At 53.8% G+C, this 20,975-nt stretch overlaps 7 protein-coding genes across 7 annotated transcripts; 3 read left to right on the top strand and 4 right to left on the bottom strand.

Moving 5' to 3' along the window:
• Positions 1–814: 814 nt before the first annotated feature.
• COL26b_001733 (uncharacterized protein) lies at positions 815–2,509 on the top strand (the record flags this gene model as incomplete). Its single annotated transcript, XM_053174675.1, has 3 exons — positions 815–1,418; positions 1,478–2,241; positions 2,291–2,509. The coding sequence occupies 3 exons, from the start codon at positions 815–817 to the stop codon at positions 2,507–2,509; spliced, it is 1,587 nt and encodes a 528-aa protein (XP_053041298.1).
• Positions 2,510–4,517: 2,008 nt separating this feature from the next.
• COL26b_001732 (uncharacterized protein) lies at positions 4,518–5,996 on the bottom strand (the record flags this gene model as incomplete). Its single annotated transcript, XM_053174674.1, has 5 exons — positions 4,518–5,156; positions 5,209–5,356; positions 5,435–5,533; positions 5,638–5,773; positions 5,918–5,996. The coding sequence occupies 5 exons, from the start codon at positions 5,994–5,996 to the stop codon at positions 4,518–4,520; spliced, it is 1,101 nt and encodes a 366-aa protein (XP_053041297.1).
• Positions 5,997–6,764: 768 nt separating this feature from the next.
• COL26b_001731 (uncharacterized protein) lies at positions 6,765–12,077 on the bottom strand (the record flags this gene model as incomplete). Its single annotated transcript, XM_053174673.1, has 7 exons — positions 6,765–8,994; positions 9,043–9,526; positions 9,575–10,046; positions 10,102–10,319; positions 10,392–11,346; positions 11,395–11,640; positions 11,691–12,077. 7 exons carry the CDS (start codon positions 12,075–12,077, stop codon positions 6,765–6,767), a joined length of 4,992 nt encoding a protein of 1,663 aa, XP_053041296.1.
• Positions 12,078–13,031: 954 nt separating this feature from the next.
• On the bottom strand, positions 13,032–14,653 carry COL26b_001730 (uncharacterized protein; the record flags this gene model as incomplete). Its single annotated transcript, XM_053174672.1, has 3 exons — positions 13,032–13,316; positions 13,363–14,012; positions 14,065–14,653. The coding sequence occupies 3 exons, from the start codon at positions 14,651–14,653 to the stop codon at positions 13,032–13,034; spliced, it is 1,524 nt and encodes a 507-aa protein (XP_053041295.1).
• A 651-nt stretch (positions 14,654–15,304) lies between these two features.
• COL26b_001729 (uncharacterized protein) lies at positions 15,305–17,122 on the top strand (the record flags this gene model as incomplete). The annotated part of the gene is made up of 4 exons (XM_053174671.1): positions 15,305–16,351; positions 16,404–16,462; positions 16,517–16,764; positions 16,827–17,122. 4 exons carry the CDS (start codon positions 15,305–15,307, stop codon positions 17,120–17,122), a joined length of 1,650 nt encoding a protein of 549 aa, XP_053041294.1.
• Positions 17,123–17,601: 479 nt separating this feature from the next.
• On the bottom strand, positions 17,602–18,525 carry COL26b_001728 (uncharacterized protein; the record flags this gene model as incomplete). The annotated part of the gene is made up of 1 exon (XM_053174670.1): positions 17,602–18,525. One exon carries the CDS (start codon positions 18,523–18,525, stop codon positions 17,602–17,604), a length of 924 nt encoding a protein of 307 aa, XP_053041293.1.
• An 875-nt stretch (positions 18,526–19,400) lies between these two features.
• Positions 19,401–20,975, top strand: COL26b_001727 (uncharacterized protein; the record flags this gene model as incomplete). Its single annotated transcript, XM_053174669.1, has 3 exons — positions 19,401–19,798; positions 19,852–19,930; positions 19,992–20,975. The coding sequence occupies 3 exons, from the start codon at positions 19,401–19,403 to the stop codon at positions 20,973–20,975; spliced, it is 1,461 nt and encodes a 486-aa protein (XP_053041292.1).

Genomic DNA, 20,975 nt, shown 5'->3' with positions numbered 1-20,975 from the left:
ATCCAGCAACCTAACAAGCCCGCAAGCCAGGCCGCCGCATCGCGCAAACCCGGCCAGCCCCTCCCATTTCCATCACTGCCCTCTTCTTCCTGTTCCCGCCCACCTCACCACCACTCAACACCACTCCCTCACTCACTCACTCCCTCCCGCCAGTCCGTCCCTCACAGTCCTGGTCCCAGTCCCAGCCCTGGTTCACGTCCACATCCACATCCACGGCCCCCTCCATCATCCACCATCCACCCATCCTCCCCTCCAGCCCAAGTCCCAAGTCCCCCACGAACGGACGGCACACGCAGCCTGCTTCTCCTGCCGGTCTATATCACCTGTCGGTTGCCTTTATTACATACCACCTACCTACATACGCACTTACATACATACCCAGCTTCTGCTGCTGTGGTATGACGACGTTGCTCCCACTCTGACTCTTCTCTTCCCTCTTCCTCTCACTCACTCTTCTTCTCTTCACCCCCTCTTCTCACTCTCAGCCGGCTAAGCTCTAGCTCGGCCCTCTGATTAAAGTCCCATCCTCCCTACACTTCCGTCTTGCCGCTCACTCCTCTGCGCCGCGAGGGAAGTCTGGCTCTTTTCTAACCCATTTCCCGGGCCACTTCATCTGTTGCGCAAGATACCCGTGTCTGGTCACCTTAGTGTTGCCGACCCTCACGCTACCCTCTGCGCTACACGACCGCCAAACGGCTTACTACCCCGCCATTCATCCCACCTGTTCAGACAAACCCCCCCAACAAACAACCACAAACGCCTTTGCTGCAGCTTCCCGAAACGATAAACGCTTATCGTTTTTCTTTCTGCAAAAATGGCTTACCGGTCCAACGAGTTCGAAGACCGTTTTTACGAGCCCCGTCGCGAGAGGGATTCCTCGAGCCGAGTTGCATTCAATGACGTCGAAGTCCGCGACAGGCCTCGTGAGCGCGAGGGCGACCGCCTCCGCTTCTTGCGTGAAGAGCGCGCTCCCGAGGCTGGTGCCATGGTTTTGAGCCGCCGCGAGGTTGAGTCGAGAGAGCTCTCGAGGCCTCGCCAGCGCAGTCCGAGCCCTGTTTACCGCGAGCGTGTCATTCGTAGGGCTCGCAGCTCGTCTCCCCCGCACCATCACCACCACGACCAAGAGCTTGAGCGGTCAAGAGTCCGCATCTCTGAGCGTGAACGGGAGGTTCGCAGCCCTTCTCGCGGCCCTCCTCCCGAGCTGATCCGCGCTCGTTACGTTGAGCGACAACGCTCGCCATCTCCTCCACCTCCGGCCAGAGAACGCAGCCGTGTTGGTGTGCGCATCGTGGAAAAGGAAAGAGAGCGGATCCCGTCTCCTTCGCCCTCGCCTCCACCTGCACCTGCCCCTCCTCAGGTCATTCGTGGACCGACGATTGAGAGAGAAGTCATTACTCACTACCGCGATATTGACCATGGTAAGCACCAGGCAACATTCACAAGAATTGATATGAATCAAATATCTAACTTGGGCCAGGTGTCACTCGGGTCCCTAGCCCTCCCCCTCCTCCCCGCCCCGCACCTCGACCTATGACCCGGACCGAAGACCGGGAGCTGGACATCGACATCACGACCTCCCGCAACAGGACCGACATCGACATTCACCGATCAACAAGCCGTCACCGCTCTCCCAGTAGAGAGCGCCGGTCACCCGCCTTCAAGGACAGCAGAGATCTTGTCATGAGCACCGACCGCCTGCGTATTGATGACCGCCAGTACTTTGGCTCCCGCCGTAGGGCTCATTCTGCTGCTGCCCGCACCCCCGTTGAGGAGGAGGCTGAGTACATCACCTCCAAGATTGACCAACGGGGCAAGATGGGCGAGGCCTGGGGCGGTGCCACGAAGGATTGGACCATCGTGGACGTGCCTCCCGGAACAGAGCGCGTGCAGATGGACGGCGTCGGTGGCGGCTCTGCCGAGGTGACCTGGCAGCGCTACAACGGAGTGAGGCGGGCCAAGTTCGTTCCTGAACGCGATGGTGCCCCTACTCCCGTCCCGGCTCCGGCCCCCGCCTTGCCCTCGCCCAGAGACTCTCGTGATCGTCTCAGTGTCCAGGTTTACGACCGCGAGACTGAGATTGACATCGAGAAGACCAAGGAGCGTCGTGCGCCTCCCAAGAAGCGTAATGAGATGTGGACCGAGATCACCAAGGACCTTGTCATTCGAGACGCCATCATCGAGTTGGGCTACGACTTTGAGGAGACTGAATATTTCTTCTACATTATGCAATATTTGAAATACGTAAGCTTTGTCTCCCACTTAGTTCGTAGCTGTCGCTAATCATCCACAGGACGACGTTTTGGAGCTGGTCAAGGTCTCGGATGAAATCCGCCAATTCCGCAAGCACCGTGTTCGTGAGATTGAGTATGAAAAGGAGTGGCGCGACGACTGGGACCGCCGCCACGGACATCACCACCACCACCGCCTGCCTAGCAAATACGACGATGAGCGGGTCTATGAGCGCGAGGTTGTTTACGACAGCGCAAGAGAACGTCCCAGACGGTGGTAAACGTGCAGCACATGATGATTTACGGATATATAAATGCGGTTGCCCTGGCACCTATCCAAGGTGTGAGATCAGCGGGCGGTAAGGCGCTCTGCAACGGATTCGGACTACAGAACATGTCATTTCGGGACGTGAAGTACTGGCATTAGAGAACGGATCTGCCTCGGGGGGCTGTGTGTCTTCTTTTCTCATTTTACCCATTTACTGGCTTTTCTGCCCGGCACATGTGTAACGATTTACGAACACTACATAGCGGCGGAGAATAGGGCGGAGTTAGATTGTATTAGGATCAATAACGATTTATGACACAAATGCTTGCTTGCCTGCTTGTGATTTAAAATGTGGCTGACCCAGCTGCTGGGTATTAAACGAGTTTTGTTGACACAAGTGACAATAATACTTGCCAGTGTGCAAGTTTAACTTATGAGTAGGTGTATCGCCCATGCAATAGCTGATGAACAACTACTTCAAGCTTGTGCCACCGAGGGTGACTCAATCTGGACCAAGTCCAGTATCCGATTTGACAGGACCCGAACACTGTTCCCATAACCAGACCGTTATATCATGTCACATATAGCCGTCGGCAGTCCAAGGTACATTTTTGTCCCGATTTAAGCCCCGTAAAATATCTGATAGCACCACCCACAGACAAGTAGCCATTCAAGAACACGCAGGCGTATGATATGGCTTGGATATTCTCAGTTCTTGGTTCGTACTATATGGGGATCTTTGAAAAACAAAACACCTGGTTTCAAAGAGCCGTGTGAGTGAGGCAAGAGCTTGACTTCGCTCAAGCAGAAGCAACGACAATGGCGAGAGATATTTGCAACCGTGGGTAATATACGCAGCTATCTTAGTAGGATATGCCTAGAATGTTTCTCCGTGATTTGGATAGCAATATGCATAGCGGCATGTCATTCGCGAATGATCGTGAAATACTCGCCCTGTACATAGGTGATCTCGTCTTGTGTTGAGACAAATTGAAAAAGAAGTCCGCCACGCGGCAGTAACATGTGAAACTAATAGCTGTCCCAGTCCCATGGAGAGAAGATAAGGTCCGGGCTCGACCTAGGAATGGTCCTCCCCACCTAGCTTCCTTCCTTCCTTCCTTTCACACCTGCTCCTTCCGCACTCATATCCCGCACTATGTGCTTGACTTCCATCCTTCCTTCGAACCACCCTTCTTATCAAGCTCCCGGCCTCGTTGCCGTCAACCAAGCCTGATGAAGGGCCAAGTGGCCCAGAGGTATAACGCGCTCAGTCGTTAGTTTGAACTTGGTATGAAATCCCACAAAATGGTTTCGTAGGGTCTGCGGTTTCGAATCCCGCGTTTGAGCTTTTTGCCTCATTGTTTCTTTTGCTTTCACTCCTTCCTTCACTTCTTGTCTTCATCCCAGGGTTTTTTTTCACTCTTTTTGCTTGTTTTAAGCTGCCCAAGGTAGTATACTTCGCCATAGCTGATAGCGTCTCCGGACTTGGGATCTATCTGCTGTCTTCCTCGTTAGGTTTTCTCTACCTCACGAACTGCATCATTCTGAACACTTGTGTCACGTAGTCTTCGCAACGCTAGAGAAAGTCTCACACTCTTGATAACAAACTAAGAATGACACCGAATATAGCAGTGGAGAACTTTCATTATCTTGAGCTCAGAGGCTGAAATAACTCAGCCTTTCCTATAAAGAAATAAAACAAACTTTCTGTTATCTTCTTTTCATGAGTTGCTCTCATCCACGTAACAAGTAAACGGTAGAAGCAAGTGGTAGTTGTACATCCTTCCCCTTAAAAGTCCATCATAGCTGAAAGTAGTGTCGTCGCATCGGTGGGTATGAACTCGAAGAAACAAACGGCTGCTAAGAGAGAGAGAGCGGCGGCTTCAGTTCCGGCAGAGGGGTTTCCCCCGGCCTTTGAAACGGAAGAAACTCGTCAAACAAACGGCGATAGAGGAACGCCGCTCGTGGATCACAGCCGCCGACCTGTGACGGTCTCCGTAGGCATGCCAGCTCGACAAACCTCACTTGCGAGCACGACCGCGCTTGGGCTTGTCCTCGGCGGCAGCAGCAGGTGCAGCAGCAGCCTTCTTGCGGCCATTCGGAGCGGCCTTCTTCGGCGCAGGCTTCTCCTCCTCCTCCTCCGACTCAGGGGTAGCCTCGGGTTCGGCCTCAGACTCCTCCGACTCCTCAACCTTGGCCTTCTTCGTAGCCGCCCTCTTGGGAGCAGTCTTTTTCGCAGCGGCGCCGCGCTTGGGGGCGGGCTTCTCCTCTTCTTCCTCAGACTCCTCCTTCACGGCGGACTTTCGAGCTCCACGCTTGGCGGCAGGCTTCTTCGGGGCCTCCTCCTCCCCGTCGGACTCCTCTTTGACGGCAGACTTGCGGGCGCCGCGCTTGGCCGGGGCCTTCTTGGGTTTCTCCTCTTCCTCGTCCTCTTCGGCGGCAGCGGCTTTGGCAGCAGCAGCGGCCTTTCCACGCTTCGCCGGAGCCTTCTTGGGCTTCTCCTCCTCGTCCTCGGGCTCGGCCTTGGCAGCAGCCTTCTTGGCACGCTTCTTGGGCTTCTCCTCTTCGTCCTCATCGGCGGCGCCGGCGGACTTGCGACCGCGCTTCTTGCCGTTGGTGGCGGCGGGGGCAGGGGCTTCGTCCTTGGCCTCATCACCCTCCTGTCAATGTGTAAGTGAGTGGAACTTCATGAGTGCGTGGGGGCTAGCATACCTCGCCATCGTCCCAGTCCTTGGGCTTCTTGCCACGGATGCCGCGCTGACCAGGCTTGTTCATCCAAGGGTCACCATTGAAGTCCTCGGCAGAGATGTGGCCTTGCTTAATGGCATCACGGATCTTCTGCTGCAGGTCAGAGTGCTCGCTGGGGGGCCAGTCAGCCGCATGTTCATCATCGGATGCCTACTCATGAAAAGAGTTATGAAAGGACGCATGAACTTACCCCATCTCGTCGTATCCGTCAACTGCATCAAAGTCGTATCCGCCACCCCTCTCGACAATATCGCGAAGGTGCGAAATCTGCTCGCCAGACACGCAGCCCCTGTGCGATGAGTTGTTAGACTAGATCCCGCAGCATCATACCAGCTTGTGCATGGTGAAGAGATGGCGAGAACCGAAGCGCTCAAGAGTGATTCGTCAACTTACCAGTGCTTCCACCGCCAGGAGCCATGGCCCATGATCTCAGTCCAGGTACCGAAGCGCAGCGAGCCCTTCATGCACTTTTGGGCCTCCTTCTTGCAGACGCCATCCTGACATCCGGCGCGATTGTTAGGCGACACCTCTATATCGCAAAAGAAAACGATTAGCAGTTACTAGGCGTGATGCGCCGAAGAAGAGAAGAGAGAAAAAAGAAATAGCAATTGGTGGTATCTGGAAACAGAGCTTCTCCAAAGGTTGAGGCTCTCATGACGTAAGGTTCAGTCACTGGTCAGGTAGCTTGACGCGTCCGCTTCCGACGCGACCGCTGCACCCGTTGCCCGCCAGCCGCCCGTGGCCTTTTTCATCGCTGCGACGAAGGAAATAAAACAATGAACCTACCAACACGATAATCAGGCATCTTCAATACTTTGGATTCCGATCGTTCCGTTGATGGAAGAGAATGCTTTGGGTGATTTGAAAATAAAAGGGGGAGTTTGAGAGAGAAAATCAGGGTTGGGAAGAAAAAGAAACGAGAGGGAGGGAAATGAAGAAGGAAAGCTCGGGGAAGGCAAGCTGCAGCAGCGTAGCGGTCGCAAATTTCAATGGGAAAGCTGGCAGGAAAGGGGTGTGCTCTCGTCGTTGCCCGTAAGGTGAGAGCTCCAGCGCGTTCAGGTTCCATCTCCCCCTGACTTTAGGCAGGCACGTCCCAAGCTTCCCCGTAGCTCCAGCGGTTGAGGGCCCCCGGCGCAGCAGCCTAACGCTCGCCAGGCAGCCAGCGGGACACGGGAGGCACAGTTGGCGACCCCGGATCAAGTATGCTCGACACGTGTTGTACGGTGGAAGGGAGGAATGCAAGTGAACCGTCTTATCTTTGAAACAAACAACAGATACGTCAGATGCTCTTCCTTTGACAGACAATAGTCGAGATCGCGCTAGAATCGCACCAGGTATGCATATGTAGACAAAGGCTACTTAATATTGCCCTCGTTTTGCATCGAATATCATACAGCTTTTGCATAAACTACCAACACCAAATCTCGGTGGTTCCCTTCTTCCCAGCTTCCTTATCAAAGCCCATGTCTACCTCCAATCCCAATACATCATGAACATGCAATCTCCTCCAAAACTCCAAACTACAAGAAGGGACACCAACCAATATACATGGCCGCCAGGTTCCTGGGATCGACCGCCTGCTTGATCAACTCCTCCACTTGTCCCTCAACTCCCAGCGGAATAGGATCTGGACCCATCAGGCCCCTCACCTTCCGTTTTATACTGTCGACGACAAGCTGCGGCTGCATCCGCGGCGCGCCATCCGATCTGCGGCTTGTTTTCTTCTCCTTTTGCAGATCCAAGGTGGGGTCGTAGATGAACGCCTCGAGAATCGTCATCAGCGTCTCCTCCTGTTGCCGCAGGATGCCCAGCGTCAACTCGCTGCAGTGGCGGAAGGGTCCCTCGTATCCGTAGATGCCCATGGCAGCAACCATGTTGTGTGTCAGACGGAAAGGCACCCTCTCCGGTTGTGCGAACGTCAGTCCTTTATCGAATAAACAATTGAAGTCGACGTGGAAAATGCCGCCGTTGTCGCGCTCGAGAAGGACATTCTCGCCGTGGCGGTCGCCCAGACCGAGAATGGTGCCGACCATAGACATGACTGCGCAAGAGCGAGTGTACTTGAGCCGAGCCGAGAACCACGTCGAGGGATGAGGGAATCGCTGCACGAACCAGTACTGCAGCACTGGCGGGAACGTCCCCAACACGCCCTCCGTGAAGATTTTGATATTGTTCGGCCCCGTCACAGCCTCCGACATCATCCTCTTGATCTGGTTATAGTCAGGATGGACGGACCGAGACTTGTACTGGTCTAAAAGGATTTCTCGAAGAGTCTTAAGCCCATCGACCCATTCAATGATGCCGCACTCTTCGTTGAGAGGCACGACAGCGTACGTCTTGATATACAATTGACGCCTGCTGGCCTCGGCGTCACGTTTGAGTGACCGGTTAATCATCCCGTTGAACTCCATTAGACGCTGATCCGTTCGTAAGTCGTCCTTCGGTTTGATCATGAGCATGTAGTTCTTGCCATCCGTTCCGCGACATGTTAGCCGCCTCGGTTTAGCCAGCGATCCTAGAACCAGGACCTCATCTAGGAAGGAGTCGATGGTGATAACATCCTGAGAGAATGCCTTGTGCTTCTTGACGTTGTCCGTCAATGTCGGCAACGTAGCTGTCAGACAAGACTCAATGGGGACCACTAGGGGGCAGGGCGTGCACTTGTGGTTGAAGTTGAGATCTCGCGTGATGCTTGCCACCGTCGTCCTGTTGCTCTGGAAGTCCCCGTTGTTGCAAGCCAGCAGAAGCTGCTCTGCGAGTTTCTCGCCCATTCTCAGTAGCTGCTTGAGGTCATAGCTGCTTCCTTCAACCTTCTTGGAGATTCCCTTCAGCGCTTGCAAGATATGCTGACCTCGCACTCGCCGCTCTGAAGCTTGTCTCGTGGTCATGATCCCAAATAAGCCCCAGAGTGCTTGTCGAGGATGTGACTCCACAACTTTGGTGACAATGCGTGTTAGGCGTTCAAACACAGCTTGGTTCTGGTGGGCAATTCTCGCAACGATCTGCGGGAGGGCCGTGTAAAATATGTAGGCCGGAAGGCGAGCGATGTATTTGTCGAGGAAGGCATGAAGGAGATTGAGCTGCTCCGTCCGCCTCCTATGGAGCTCGCGGGACAACGAGACCTTGCCTTCGGGAGCCTTGTCCACTTGTGCTCCCAATTCGAGCCATAACGTTAAAATTCTCGGCAAGGTCTGGTAAAGATACTTGGTGCCATAGTTGAGTGATCGGAGATAGTTCTCAATAACCAGCCTGGCAATCTCGCCTTGCACAAAGGCATCACTTTGCTCGTCTGGTTTCAGAGGCTTCTCGGTCTCCAGCAGCTTTTTGTAGTAACGTCCTAGGTAGTAATGGCCCTTCTCCCACGATGAGTTTGTCTTGGGAGGCTGTTGATATTTGACGCGCAGAGCAGCGTTGTTCGTTTGGCCTGCCGCATCCAACCACTTGGCAAGCATGAGCTGTGCTCTGGCTGTCAGAAGTCTCTGCTGCGAGTCGAGGCCCCGAGCGGAAGAGGTGCTATTTGTTTGTGTCATGAAGTTGTTGGATTCGATGGCGCCCTGGAGAACCTGAATCGCCTTGCGTGTGTGGCCGTCTTTCCAAAGGAGTCGGGCATTCTCAATGACGGCGGCATTGTCTTGTAGTTGAGAAGCATGGAGAACTGCATTAAATGACTGGTGTGTGGAATTCGCTTTTCTAGCCAGACGCGCACTGGAAAGCCACGACGAAGAGATGTCTGAGTCGCAAAACTTGGGTCTGATTATCGTTAGAAGTGGCTCGTTGACGGGCATCGGGGTAACATACCGTGAGAGCTCCATGGCTGCTCTGCGAATTCCCAAGAGGTATTGTTTGTCATTGACATATGCACCTAGCACTTCCAATCGCCGGTTGAGCATTGTCAAAACGTCTTGGCGAGCATCATCATTCCCTTCTTGCATCCCAACAATGATTTCCAGATCGGTCAGTACGTGGCATCGAAGCCTCAGATCGTGGCAGGCTTGTAGTGAGGATGTCGCGGAATAAGTCATCGCTGAGGCAATCTTTTCCCTCATACTCTGCAACATTTGAGAGATTGCGACTCCCTCGGCGCCCTCTTGCTTCAGAGTGTTAAAGATCTGGCCAACGCTAACGTTGAAGTCTTCCAAAGTGCTGCCATGAAAACGGCTCGTGTACTTGGACAGAGTGTCCCATCGGCGGGTCGCCCAGGCTGCCTCGACCGCATACGGAACAATTTTGTTTTCCATCGACGGTTCCGTATGCATACCTTCAACATAGTTGAGCAGAACATCTACACTTCTTAGCTTATCTTCTTGAGAACGTACCGCAAGATACTCACCATGTTGTCCAGATTGTTTCAGGCAGTTCAAAAGGTCAACCTGTACGTCGATGTTGTTGGGCTCTTCTGCCAACTTGATCTCATACCACGTCTGAGCCGCCGTATATCTGCCCGCCTTCTTGTGACTGAGGATTTGTTGGTTGATATCGAGAACGTGGAGGTGAGCTGAAATCCCCTCTAGCCCATCAGGCTCGTCAATCTGGGTGTATATATCCTGCAATTGCTCAAGGAGCAGCGTTCTTTGCTGGGGGTCGCTCTTCTCGACTTCCATTTGTTGGGCGTGTTGCTCGAGGTGGAACAGGGCTCTTGGATATTCCCTGCAGTCCATAGCTCGCTGGGAAATCAAGACCGGCGGAATTGTGCTCAGCAGGTCATCCACCCTTGCTATGGACGGAAGATCGCTGTCATTTTTGCGCCTAGCATTCTTTTCCTGCAGCCACCTGCTTGCATAATCAAGCACTCGGAAGACGGCCTATGTTTTGCTTAGCAAAATCGTCACATATGCTTGGGATGGGCTGCCTCGTTACCTCACAGTAAAGCTTCGTATCCTCCCTCTCCGCGTACGGAGCATCTTCGGCAAGCTGGTGCTGGAGGATGCCAACCAGCTCGCCGATAATATTGTCACGATCTTTCTGCGTGCTTCTGTTGCCAATGATGACGTGGAGGACCAAGTATGGAAGCAGGAACTCTGCTACCGCGACATCCTTGACCCGAATAGTACGAGCCAGCGGCCCGAAAATGAGATCTGCGTGCCAATTCTGTCCTCTACGCAAAAGATCCATGGTGAAGGAACGCATCCAATTCCCATACGGCTTACCCGGACGGAAAATGGGATACTCAACAGGCGCAGGCGTAACAGGTGTTAAGACGTACTTGGAGGTCAAAAATGGGGTCAGAGTCTCCCGAATGCCTTCAGGTAGAGTGAGCCATTTTCTGTAGATCAGATCGCCGTCTCTCATTCCCGTGCTTCGGAAGGCACAGGCTGCCTTGATATCCACTTTGTCCAGGAGTTCTTGCATGGCAAAAGACAAGAAGCCTTGGAGCTTTGTGTCTGTCGTGGAAAGGAAGGCCTTGACCAGGATTTGCTCCAGGATGAAGAGCACAAAGTCCGTCGTCTCATCTGCGTTCTCAAAGTTGTTCAATAAGACCATGGACTTCTGCTCTCTGACAGCCTCAATTCTATTAGAGTCAAGGCACCCGACCAGACCGATGCATTGAGTACACAGGCTAGCGATTTCGGGCTGCACAGTGCTGTACTCTGAAGCGCAATCCAGCAAGGCGCGGAGCAGCGTCGATAACACAGGATCCGGCTGCTGGCCAATCGCGGACGTCTGTAGGGAACCACTGTGCTGTTTGAGGTATGCGACAAGCTCTCTGAGAGCTTGAAGCACAACGCCCGAGTTCTCGTGTGCCACTCGGGCTGCAAAGATGGCAAATGCTGTCCTGCTTTCGATGGGTTGATCTCGGCGCACTTTCTGGAGCTGAGCTTCCACTTCAGCCAGTTCAGGAATATGTGCCAATGATGGCAACTTCCAGATGTACATCTCGATTACTGCGCTGAAGTGCTTTATAATGGTGGAAATCAGATGTTTGGCCTTGATGCGTGTGTTGTCGTCAAACACAGGCCAATAATGATTGATAATGAAGAACGTCGTTTCCAACAAGACTTCAACGTCCTCTTCTTCAAGGTAGGTCAGAAGGACCGCCCAGCAGGAAAACGCCGCCTCTCTGAGCTCGTCCTGAGCAATGGCCGACAGAAGACAAGCAGCAATCTACAGGGATCAGTAAAGGAAACCAGTCTGATGGTCGCGTCAACTCACATGTGGCCGAGCAATGCGCACGTAAGACTGGCAAAGCTTGATCGCTTCCTCCAATGCTCGAATGCAACGTATTTGTTCCTCGGGAGGCAGGCATAGCCCATGAAAATCATTGATGACGTCCGCCAGGCGAGCCATAAGGCCAAGCATGTACGCCTGGAGGAAACGACCGATGAGATTGCCCTTCTTGGGCTTCTCCTTGTTCGCGGCCATAACCAAGTTGCACATTGTGGTGATGGCATCGATAACCTCAAAATAAATCAGTAAGAATGCGGTATTTTCACAGCGTAAAAACTCACACGGGCCTTGCGGGCTTCGTCTGCTTCAGCCGCAGCTTTGAGCAGCTCGAGGACAACCATAACAAGTTCGGCCTGTATCACATCAGCCAGCGTGGTATCAGCGAGAGTTGGCGCAAACTCGACAAGCCTCGCCATGGTGAATTGCGCCACGTCCGGCACGTCTTGCACTAAAAGCAATCCGAGGACTGGACCGATATTAATAGAGTCCATCACCGGGAAACCAACGTCCTTTTCCCCACGGGCCTCAGCAATCTTTTGGATTACATCCCTCTTCTTCATCAATACCAGCCATGGCAGAGCATGAGTTTGGATGAGTAGAAGGAACTCGTTCACAGAGATTTGCAAGATTTCGGCCAGCGACCGGCTGATTTGCGGTCGTGCCACCATATCTTTAACAGCGAAGTAGGCGAGATTTCTCCAGAAAGGCTCGAACAAGCGGCGTGGTGCTACATGCCGGGCAGCAGCCAAGTTGTTGATCTGAATACGTCAGTCAAGGTGGCTCAAAGACGGCACCAAGAACATACCTCATTGAAGGCACAGGAAGATATCAGACTGTTGCTGCTTCCGAGATATTCGAGTAACTGGTGCAATACTATGTTTAGTTCGTCCCCGGTGACCACTCTAAGTGATGTCAATATCTTAGCCCAAAGATGATGCTGTTGTCAGTGGTGCCTACCGTCCCAGCTGGCTCCACGCCATTACCCCAGTCTCGTGGAAGATTACTGCATCCTTTTCCGATGCAGCTTTGAGAAGACCAAGCGCGTTCTTGCGATTTCGGTGTACGACACTGATGTCTATCGTGCTAGAGGCTTGTTTCTTCAAGAAGAGAGCCAAAGCCCGTCTGTCGAATAAAATTAGCCATGCAAGATGGGAAAGATAGGGAAGCATACCCTGAAGCGATGCGTATTTCTCTGATAGAGCTATGCAATCCTTGCAGACACCACTGCCCCAAGGGAGAAGTTTCGAGGTCAAACAGCTCAGCTTCATCTGTATGATTTATGATGCGTCTGAGGGCGATCATTGCCACTACTCTTGGCCTTCTGGAGTTCTTGAAGGAAGGGAGGTTGATGAGTTTTGTGAATATCGATTGGGCCTCTCTTTTCGTTTCGGTGTCAATAGCTTCAGGCCTCTTCGGCCCTTCGTCTTTGCGATCGCATACGTCACAAATAATCTTTCCGTCCTTTGCTGCGAATGGGCTGTCCGTTTGAGTGATCGCGTCCGCAGCGCAGCAAGTGCGGGAGATCAGATCAATTGCGAGGCATTGGCTCTTGACATTGATATGTGGATAGGCGTTTCTAGAGAAGTTAGCCTCCCCCATGGGAACTAGAGAAAGACGACGCCTTACAAAAACTTATGTTCCAGATTGCCTAGATCGTTCACAACTCCAAGAACTTCGTCAATGCGTGCTGTCAGTTCCACAAGCTCATTGCCTCCAGTCAGGACTTTTCGCCGCTTGGTCGCAGGCTCGTCATCGACTGTGACGCTTTCTATGTCACTTTCTGCAATGCCAAGACGTTCGACCAGAGTTCGTAATTCGGTGTCCGTGAAGCAAGCTGGCAGGGTTGCGTCGTCTAATTTTGAGGGTACAGTCGGTGCTGTTGCTTGTTTAAGGACACTGATAGAACGCTGCGCATGTCAGTGCTAGGTCAGAGAGTGCAGAGCATCAACGTACTGAAAAGTCACTTGGTTCCCCTAGTACGGGTACTTCGATGCAGAGCAGCTCGAGTGGCCAAACGACCTGAGGTGCTGCCAGTCTTCCAATCTCTCGGTCTACTAGCGACACTTGGGCAAGTCTCAGGAGTGCTTTACAGAGTGTTCTCCTCGCTGCTTGACTCGATTCATCTGGGCCTGCAATCTCATCCGGCCGTGCTGCGAGCTCGGCACACAATAACGCCAGAGAAGTGTACGCTTTCTGCGGTAGCAAGGCTTTCTTGCCTGTAGACAGCTCGTCTGGAAGCAGGCCAAGGGATACGTTGAGCAAATCAGCCTTTGCGCTTGGGGCAACGGGCTGCCATGTGTTTTGCACAGCACGTAGGGAAAGCAACGAGTCGAGCAACCATAGTCTCAGCTCGACAAACGGCGCGCGTGACAGAGGGCTCGAGTATCTAGCAATGGACGGGTGTGCGAGTGTTGATATTAGAGCTGCTGCTTGGCGCACGGCTTGTGACGCATGCGGGACAGCGTATGTAGTCTGTTGTACGAAGAGAATGCCAGGTTTTCCCAGGAGCAGCTCGAGTGTACCGGCAGGAGGAAGGCTCATGTCTATAGTCGCATCCTGTGCAGGGGCAATAGGCGCCGTCTCTTGTAGGCGAGACAGGAGAGCTGTGACCATTAGTCATCATGGTGTGTTGACGCATTCTGACGGGCAACTCACCATTGCTTGTTTCTCGCAGGTAAAGCAGCATGGACGACAGCAGCGCTCCCATTGAACCAACTCCACTCACCACCAAGATGATGAACCGAAAGAACTCTTCGATTGGAGCCGTGAGGTCAAGGCAGCGAGCATGGCCAAGCAGTTTCAGGACCTTGGGAAAGACCCAGACCCAAAGTGGCTCCTCCCCGCGGAACACAAACTGTTTCCCGTCCGTGGTATAGTTCATGACAATCGGTGTCTCCTCGATCGTGACTTTCAAGAAGTTGATCGCCTTCAATGCCTCGCTCCGTATAACCTTCTTGTCGGCGAAAGGATCGTCGAGCTTGATTCCGTCTAGGACGACGCGGGAATAGACGTATATGAGCATATGATTGTGCTCCGTTCGTTCGTCGGGTGTTCGCAGCAACCCAGGGTTGTTCTTGACCCGCTCGATGACGGCGGACAAGCTTCTCAGCTCGGTGTTCTCATCGGATCGTGTGGACTTTGTCGAAGCAGGAAGGTTTTCGACGAGTTGGGCGGCTAACGTGGAGGGAGGCGGCGCATTGGCAACTGCGCCAGCAGGTTTGCCGTACAGCTGTTCTGCCGCCATGGTCTCGTCGGCATCGTCTCTTGGCTCAGGGGAAGCTTGGGGGCGAGAGACCGAGGGCGGCGAGGAAGGTTTCCGCTGGAGGAGCTCACGGCGCTCGCTGCGAAAAAAGCGACGCAGACGTGAACTGCGACTTCGTCAAGCTCAAGGCAGCCCACCCCCGCCAGCGCGTCGAGCGTGGCGCACTGTACGCGGGATCACGTGCTCATCTGCCCCCGTTCCTCTCTAGGTACCTATGTCAGCACACCTGGTCCGAGCTTCTAGGACTTCCCAACCCGGAAATATCTCCAATTCCAGATTGGTGGAGCGAATGTTGCGGCACGCCTCAGGTTGACCGTCCATACTTATTCACTCTCACTGGAGGGGTTTGAACGATGGCGTCAGCTTCGTTATGCCCGCGTTCCCCTGGGAACTTTCGTCTTTCCTCGTTCGTTTGTTAATATGAATCTCGGTTGATTGGTAATCCTGGAGCTTTCTTGCAAAAGTTGCGAGTGATTGGCCCGGGTTGTCCCAATCACCTGATTCTTGCACGCCCTTGCAAGTGCAAATGCGACGTTTTTAGAGAGTCGTGCTGACGATATATTCATTAACCATAACTTCGTGGTGCATAAGCTTCCAGTGTTTCTCGTCCAACCCTCTCACTGATTGTACACAATGATTGGTCTCAAAGAGGCAATGCCAGAGGCCCTGTTGGTCCAGGATGCCCCAAGTCAAGCGGCGTCGACCATCGAGATGCAATCTCTGAAGCCTTCAAAGAGTAAACGCAGCCAAACACCAAAGTCTCTAGACCAGCAGGACATCATCCATACGCAACCTACAACAGACACCGAGAACCCAACTGGCAACCCCTCCAGAAATGTCTCCAAAGCAAAAGGCGTCACTGTCATCGTCACACTCGCAGGCGTCAACTTCCTCAACACGATGGGATCAGGCATCCTCATCGCTGCCCTCCCACGAATCGCTGCGGATGTGGGCCTCGCCGATGGTCTCTCGCTATGGCCAGCCGCGGTCTACTCCCTGGCAGCAGGCTGTCTCCTCCTCATCTTCGGCGCCGTCGCCGAAGTCGTCGGCGCGAAACTGATGTGGCTGACAGGCAGCTTTCTCTATGCCATCTTTACGGTGGCCGTCGGCCTGGCCAGGACCGGTATCCAGCTTATCCTCTTCCGCACGGTGCTGGGAATCTCAATCTCAATGTGCCTCCCAACCGCCATGAGCTTCATCACGAGCACCTTTCCCAAGGGGAACTGGCGTAACGTCGCCTTCTCCATGAACGGCATCGGATTCCCTTTGGGCTACGCGCTTGGTCTAGTCGTCGGTGGAATTGTCGCAGACACCATCGGATGGCGGTGGGGGTACTACATAATGGCCATGATAAACGTTTGCCTCTCAACAGCGGCAATCTGGTCTCTTCCATCTGTGCATCGACAGTCTGAGAAGACGTGGACTCGCCGGCTCACCGAGGACATTGACTGGATCGGGGCTGTCATCGTGAGCGTCGCTTTGGGTCTGCTGCTGTATGTTCTGGCCATGACAACCTCGTCTTACACGAAACTTAGCGACGCCTCCAACATTGCTCTTCTCGTCGTAGCTGTCGTTTTATTGGTTGCTTTTCCGATTTGGATGGACTTCCAAGTCAAGAAGAATCGACCGGCGCTCATTCCAAACCGTTTGTGGCGAAATGCAGCCTTCACATCCATCTGCGTACGTCGGCTTTTCTGATCACACACTCAACATTGCATCTTACACCGAACAGGTATCCATCTTTCTCAGTTGGGCCGCACTGAATTCGATTCAGTACTTCATCATGTTATTGTGAGTCAAAAACAGTCTCAAAGTAAGAACGCAAAGACTTATTCGTCCTTCTAGTTTCCAAGAAGTCCAACATGTATCCGCTCTCCAAAGTTGCCTCCGCTTCCTCCCGCACATCATCACAGGCACAATCGTGAACATGGCGTGCGCATACCTCGTCTCTAGAGTTAAGGTACAATCCCTAGCCGGCGTCTCCGCCCTCATCACCATCGCCGCGCCCCTCGCGATGGCCACGGTCAAAATCGACGGCTACTACTGGTACGCGCCCTTCTGGGCCCTCGCTCTATCACCAGTCAGCGCAGACGGTACACCCCCCTTTTCGGCTCTTGAGAAGTAACCGCAAGACTGACGCAACTCACAACAACAGCCCTCTTCACCGTCTCGAACCTCATCATCTCCGACGCCTTCCCGGCAGACCTCCAATCCCTCGCCGGCGGCGTCTTCGCTGAGGTCGGCCAGATCGGCAACGCGGTGGGATTAGCCGTGACGGCGGCTATCGCGTCTTCCGTGACGGAGCACTCGACCGCCCCCGACGAGAGGGAAGCGCGCATGGCCGGCTACCGCGCCGGTTTCTGGGCCATCTTCGCGGCGACGGTGGCCGTTGTCGTCATTGCGTTCTGGGGGCTGAGGAAGGGCGGCACGGTTGGGAAGAAGGACGACTAAAGCGTTTGAGGGGTGGAGGGCGAAGGTAGTGGTGGTGGTGGTGCTAACTAAGGCTGAGACTGCACGTCGTCTTAGCTCTTAGCTAGCAAGTAGGACTTAGCGGTTTCTATTTGCTTGAGCCGCCGCTGCCGCCTTGTTTAGTGCCCTGCTGCCTGGGGGAGATGGGACTAAAGATGCAATCCTGATTGTTACTAGGAAATCGAGATGTCAAGATGGGGACCAAGTACATCCCGCCCGTTGCAGCGAAGTCAATAATCCGTTTGCCGCCCTACCAGCACTGATGTTTGTGAGAGTTGTATTCAATTCTAGCACTTCCAAAGCCCCGAATTCTTACTACACCATGATTGTCATGACTACCAGCGACAGCCAATGTCAGGAGTTCCAGTGGCTTCCCATCAAATCTTGACCTCGAGCTTCCACCCAAGCTCGAGGCCAAGTTCGACCACCGACCTCCCATCTCTAGCACACACGACGAACACTCATGAGGCACTGTTGTGGTGGCCGTCGGGGAAGAGAACAGCGCTCACAAAATCAGACCAAGCCTCGGGATGCTTAACGGGCTCCTTGCCATCAAGAGTGGCGTTGTACCAATCCCAGCAATCGATGCCGCCCATGCCCGGGAACTTCTTCATGATCGCCTCGACACCCGTCTTGATGGTCGGCCCATCAATCCAGCCATCGGCAGCTTCTTCCGGGTCGGGGTTCCCCACCAAGTTCAGAACGAGCTTGTTTGCCGGGAAGCCGGCGGCCACATAGCTGCTGAACTCATCCACATCCAGCGTTCCCCAGTTGTTGTACAGCTGCACGTTGAACCACGATATAGCATCGTGCATACCCTCCTCTCGGAACAGTGTCTGATAATCGACCCCGGACAGTCCCCCCGGGCTCAGCAGTTCGCCGCCGCCAGGAGCCATGGTGATGAGCAAATGCGGAAAGTCAGCCTTGAGTTTCTTGATTACCTTCCTCACTCCCTCGTTGCCGATGTCCTGCACGCCGATGGGATTGTGGGGCTCGACGTTGAGGTCGACGCCGTCAAGCTTCTTGGCCGCGATCATGTCCTTGATGAGCTTGTAGCCTTTGTCGAACTCGGCATCGCCGCCGCCGAGGCCAGTCGCTTCCCAGATCCCGCCGCACAGCCCAAAGATGAGAATGCCCTTCTGCTGCAGCTCGGCGGCTTCTTCCCACACTCTGACGTTGTCGCCTTGGTCGTAGATCTCGTCGTTGAGGTAGATCTTGTGGTTGCCGGCGCCGTCGTCCTTGGTGTAGTTCAGATGGAAAGCGGATATGATGATGTGAGAAGTGTGTCGGCTAGGCTCGCCGAGCGGGAGCATTGACAGCCATCGCTTGGGATCGCGATCGTATGTGTGGGATTGTACGTAGTAACCCAGACGGCGGTTCTCCATGGCTCTTGTTATGGGAGTTGTGAACTGAATGGACGAATATCAGGGTGAGATGCTGTTTGGGGTAAATCAAAAGCAAAAAGAGATAATCGATTTACTTTGTGTTGGTGAAAGTTTCTTTGTCCACTTTGTAAGAGGGTACAAGGTAGTTTTATTGTAATTTATATGAAATCGCTGCCTCAAATGACAACCACATTCTTCGTCAGTTTTAGAATATAGGTTGTTAGTGGAAGAGCTTTGCTGAGCTCATGTCACAAACATCAACCATACCCAACAGCAACGGTGTTAGAAATTCGACTTACAATCTCGTATACAGAGCCAACCAAGCCAATCCATGGTTGAATGCTTTACAGGAGAGTTACAAGCCGAAGTAAAACTGAAAGTATAGGCTGAGACGGAAGATGTAAGCTGAAGCTAATCAAAGTCGTTTGTAGCCTCCTTGCAGACACTAGGACCGTCAATATGCACCGCAAGCTTCTCTCAGCTGAGAGACTCAGCTGAGGCTCTCAGCTCAACACTTCAACGCCACGATTTACGATTTTTCCCAGCATGCCGACGGGCTTGCCGATATGACGCTGATATATCACCCACCCGGCTGATGAATAGCTGAACACATTTCAACCAGACATAGATTTGAGCCGTATCTGGCGTCTAACTGGATACGAGCGGCCCTATCGGCAGTTCACAACACTATTGTCTACGGTGACGCCGTGTCTCAAGCGTCCATGAGAAGCTGTCTAGTGTTTTAATGTCGCCGAGCTGCCCGCGGACACATGATGAATATAAAAGGACGGTGACGCGGTGTCGAACTAAGTTGACCTTCATCATTCCCAGGTCATTTCAAGACATCGCAAAGTCGCATCCTCAATCACATCGGAATGGCAGAAATCGCCCCCCCTCAGCAGGATGTCGCGGCGACCCCTGCCGATATTGTATCTCACGGTAGCAATGACGACACTGATGAGCTCCCGACTTCATCGCCCGGCATCTCGACCGAAAAGCCTGTCGCCACCGAGCCCCTTGATCTCGGTGGACGAAATCTATCAGAAGACGAGATCAAGGAGATGGTTGTGTTCAACACTGCCATTCGGTGTTCCGCCCACTTGAATCCCGGATTGTTTTCTTGGGGCCTAGAGGTACAAACACTTGTGTTGTTGTTATACGTATTCATCATTCGCTCACCATATCAGGTCGAAGTTCCTGGCTTGCGCAAGAAGCTCAAGCTCGAGGTCGGAGGCAGACTTTTCTTCATGTGGTGGCAACGTCAATTCCTTCGGTGAGAGGTCTGCTAGATTGATACTTAGTGAGCCTTGCTGACCGTCCCTTCAGCGGGACGTTCTTCTATTACAACGATCGCCCACAGGTTGGCGTCAGACTCGTCGGCCAAATCACAAAGCCAACCAAGCTGGTATGTTGGAAGCTGGAGGCCCCTCGCAGTATGATCAAGTCGAACTCACAATATCATCAAGAGCCCTCTCACCGTCGAATACACACAGCTCGGCCGAACCGTCGGACGCTTCGTCACACAGGACCACGCCTGGGCAGGCGAGCTGAAAGACACGACCGCATACGGCACCGCATCCGACATCGACGCTTTCCAAGACGGCGCCAACGTATGGGATACGTGGGCCACTTCCCAGGACGGCAGCGGCCACTCTCATAACACGGGCACGGTGTTCCTCAACACGAACGTCGAAGCCGTGGACCAGAAAGTGGTCGTCGGCCTGAAGCGTCTGAACATCGCGCAGGGCCACCACACCGGCGTCACCGCGTACGCCAAGCTCCCAGACAAGCACCACAAGTTCCCCATCACGCTCAATAAGGACGGCGACAACAGCGCTGACCTGCAGGGCGGCGGGCTGTCCTGGTACTTCCCGCCGCCGCCCACGGAAACCGGTATATTGGTCGGCAACTGGTTCTCCGGCGCCGTGACTTCGACGGGTTTCCGCAAGGTGGTCAAGTTTCAAGACTCAGACAACGGCGGGCGCCCCCGACCGCCGATATTCCGCCAGCCGCCCACCGTGTGCGTCTGGCTGTCCGGGTTCTTGCACCGCACCACCGACGACAACTTCAACCTGCGTGTCCGCCTGGGAAACGTGACGAACACAACCTTTGAGCTCATCATCTCCTCCTACGGACATTCCCGGCTGGCGTGGGCCTCTGGCTCCTTCATCGCCGTCGACAAGACGCGAAGCCATGGGGTGCGTGTCGGAACCATCTCGGCCAACGCGATTGACGGGGGCAACTGGAAGACGAAGTCCCAGACGCAGAATGTCGGTGTTGAGTTCGGCACCGTCATCGCGGGCTTCACGGGGTTGGACGCCAGCAACAAGAACGGGTTGAAGGTGAACATCGACGTCGACCAGCAGGCGGCGGATTCTTTCAAATGGACAGCCGAGTCGTGGGGCGACAGTACCATGAATGCTTTCGAGGCCATGTATATCTGTTACTAG

The sequence above is a fragment of the Colletotrichum chrysophilum genome, assembly GCF_026319265.1.
Source record: "Colletotrichum chrysophilum strain AFK26 chromosome Unknown scaffold_8, whole genome shotgun sequence".
In the NCBI taxonomy this organism is placed as follows: domain Eukaryota; kingdom Fungi; phylum Ascomycota; class Sordariomycetes; order Glomerellales; family Glomerellaceae; genus Colletotrichum; species Colletotrichum chrysophilum.
This window is presented reverse-complemented; position numbering and strand designations above follow the sequence as displayed.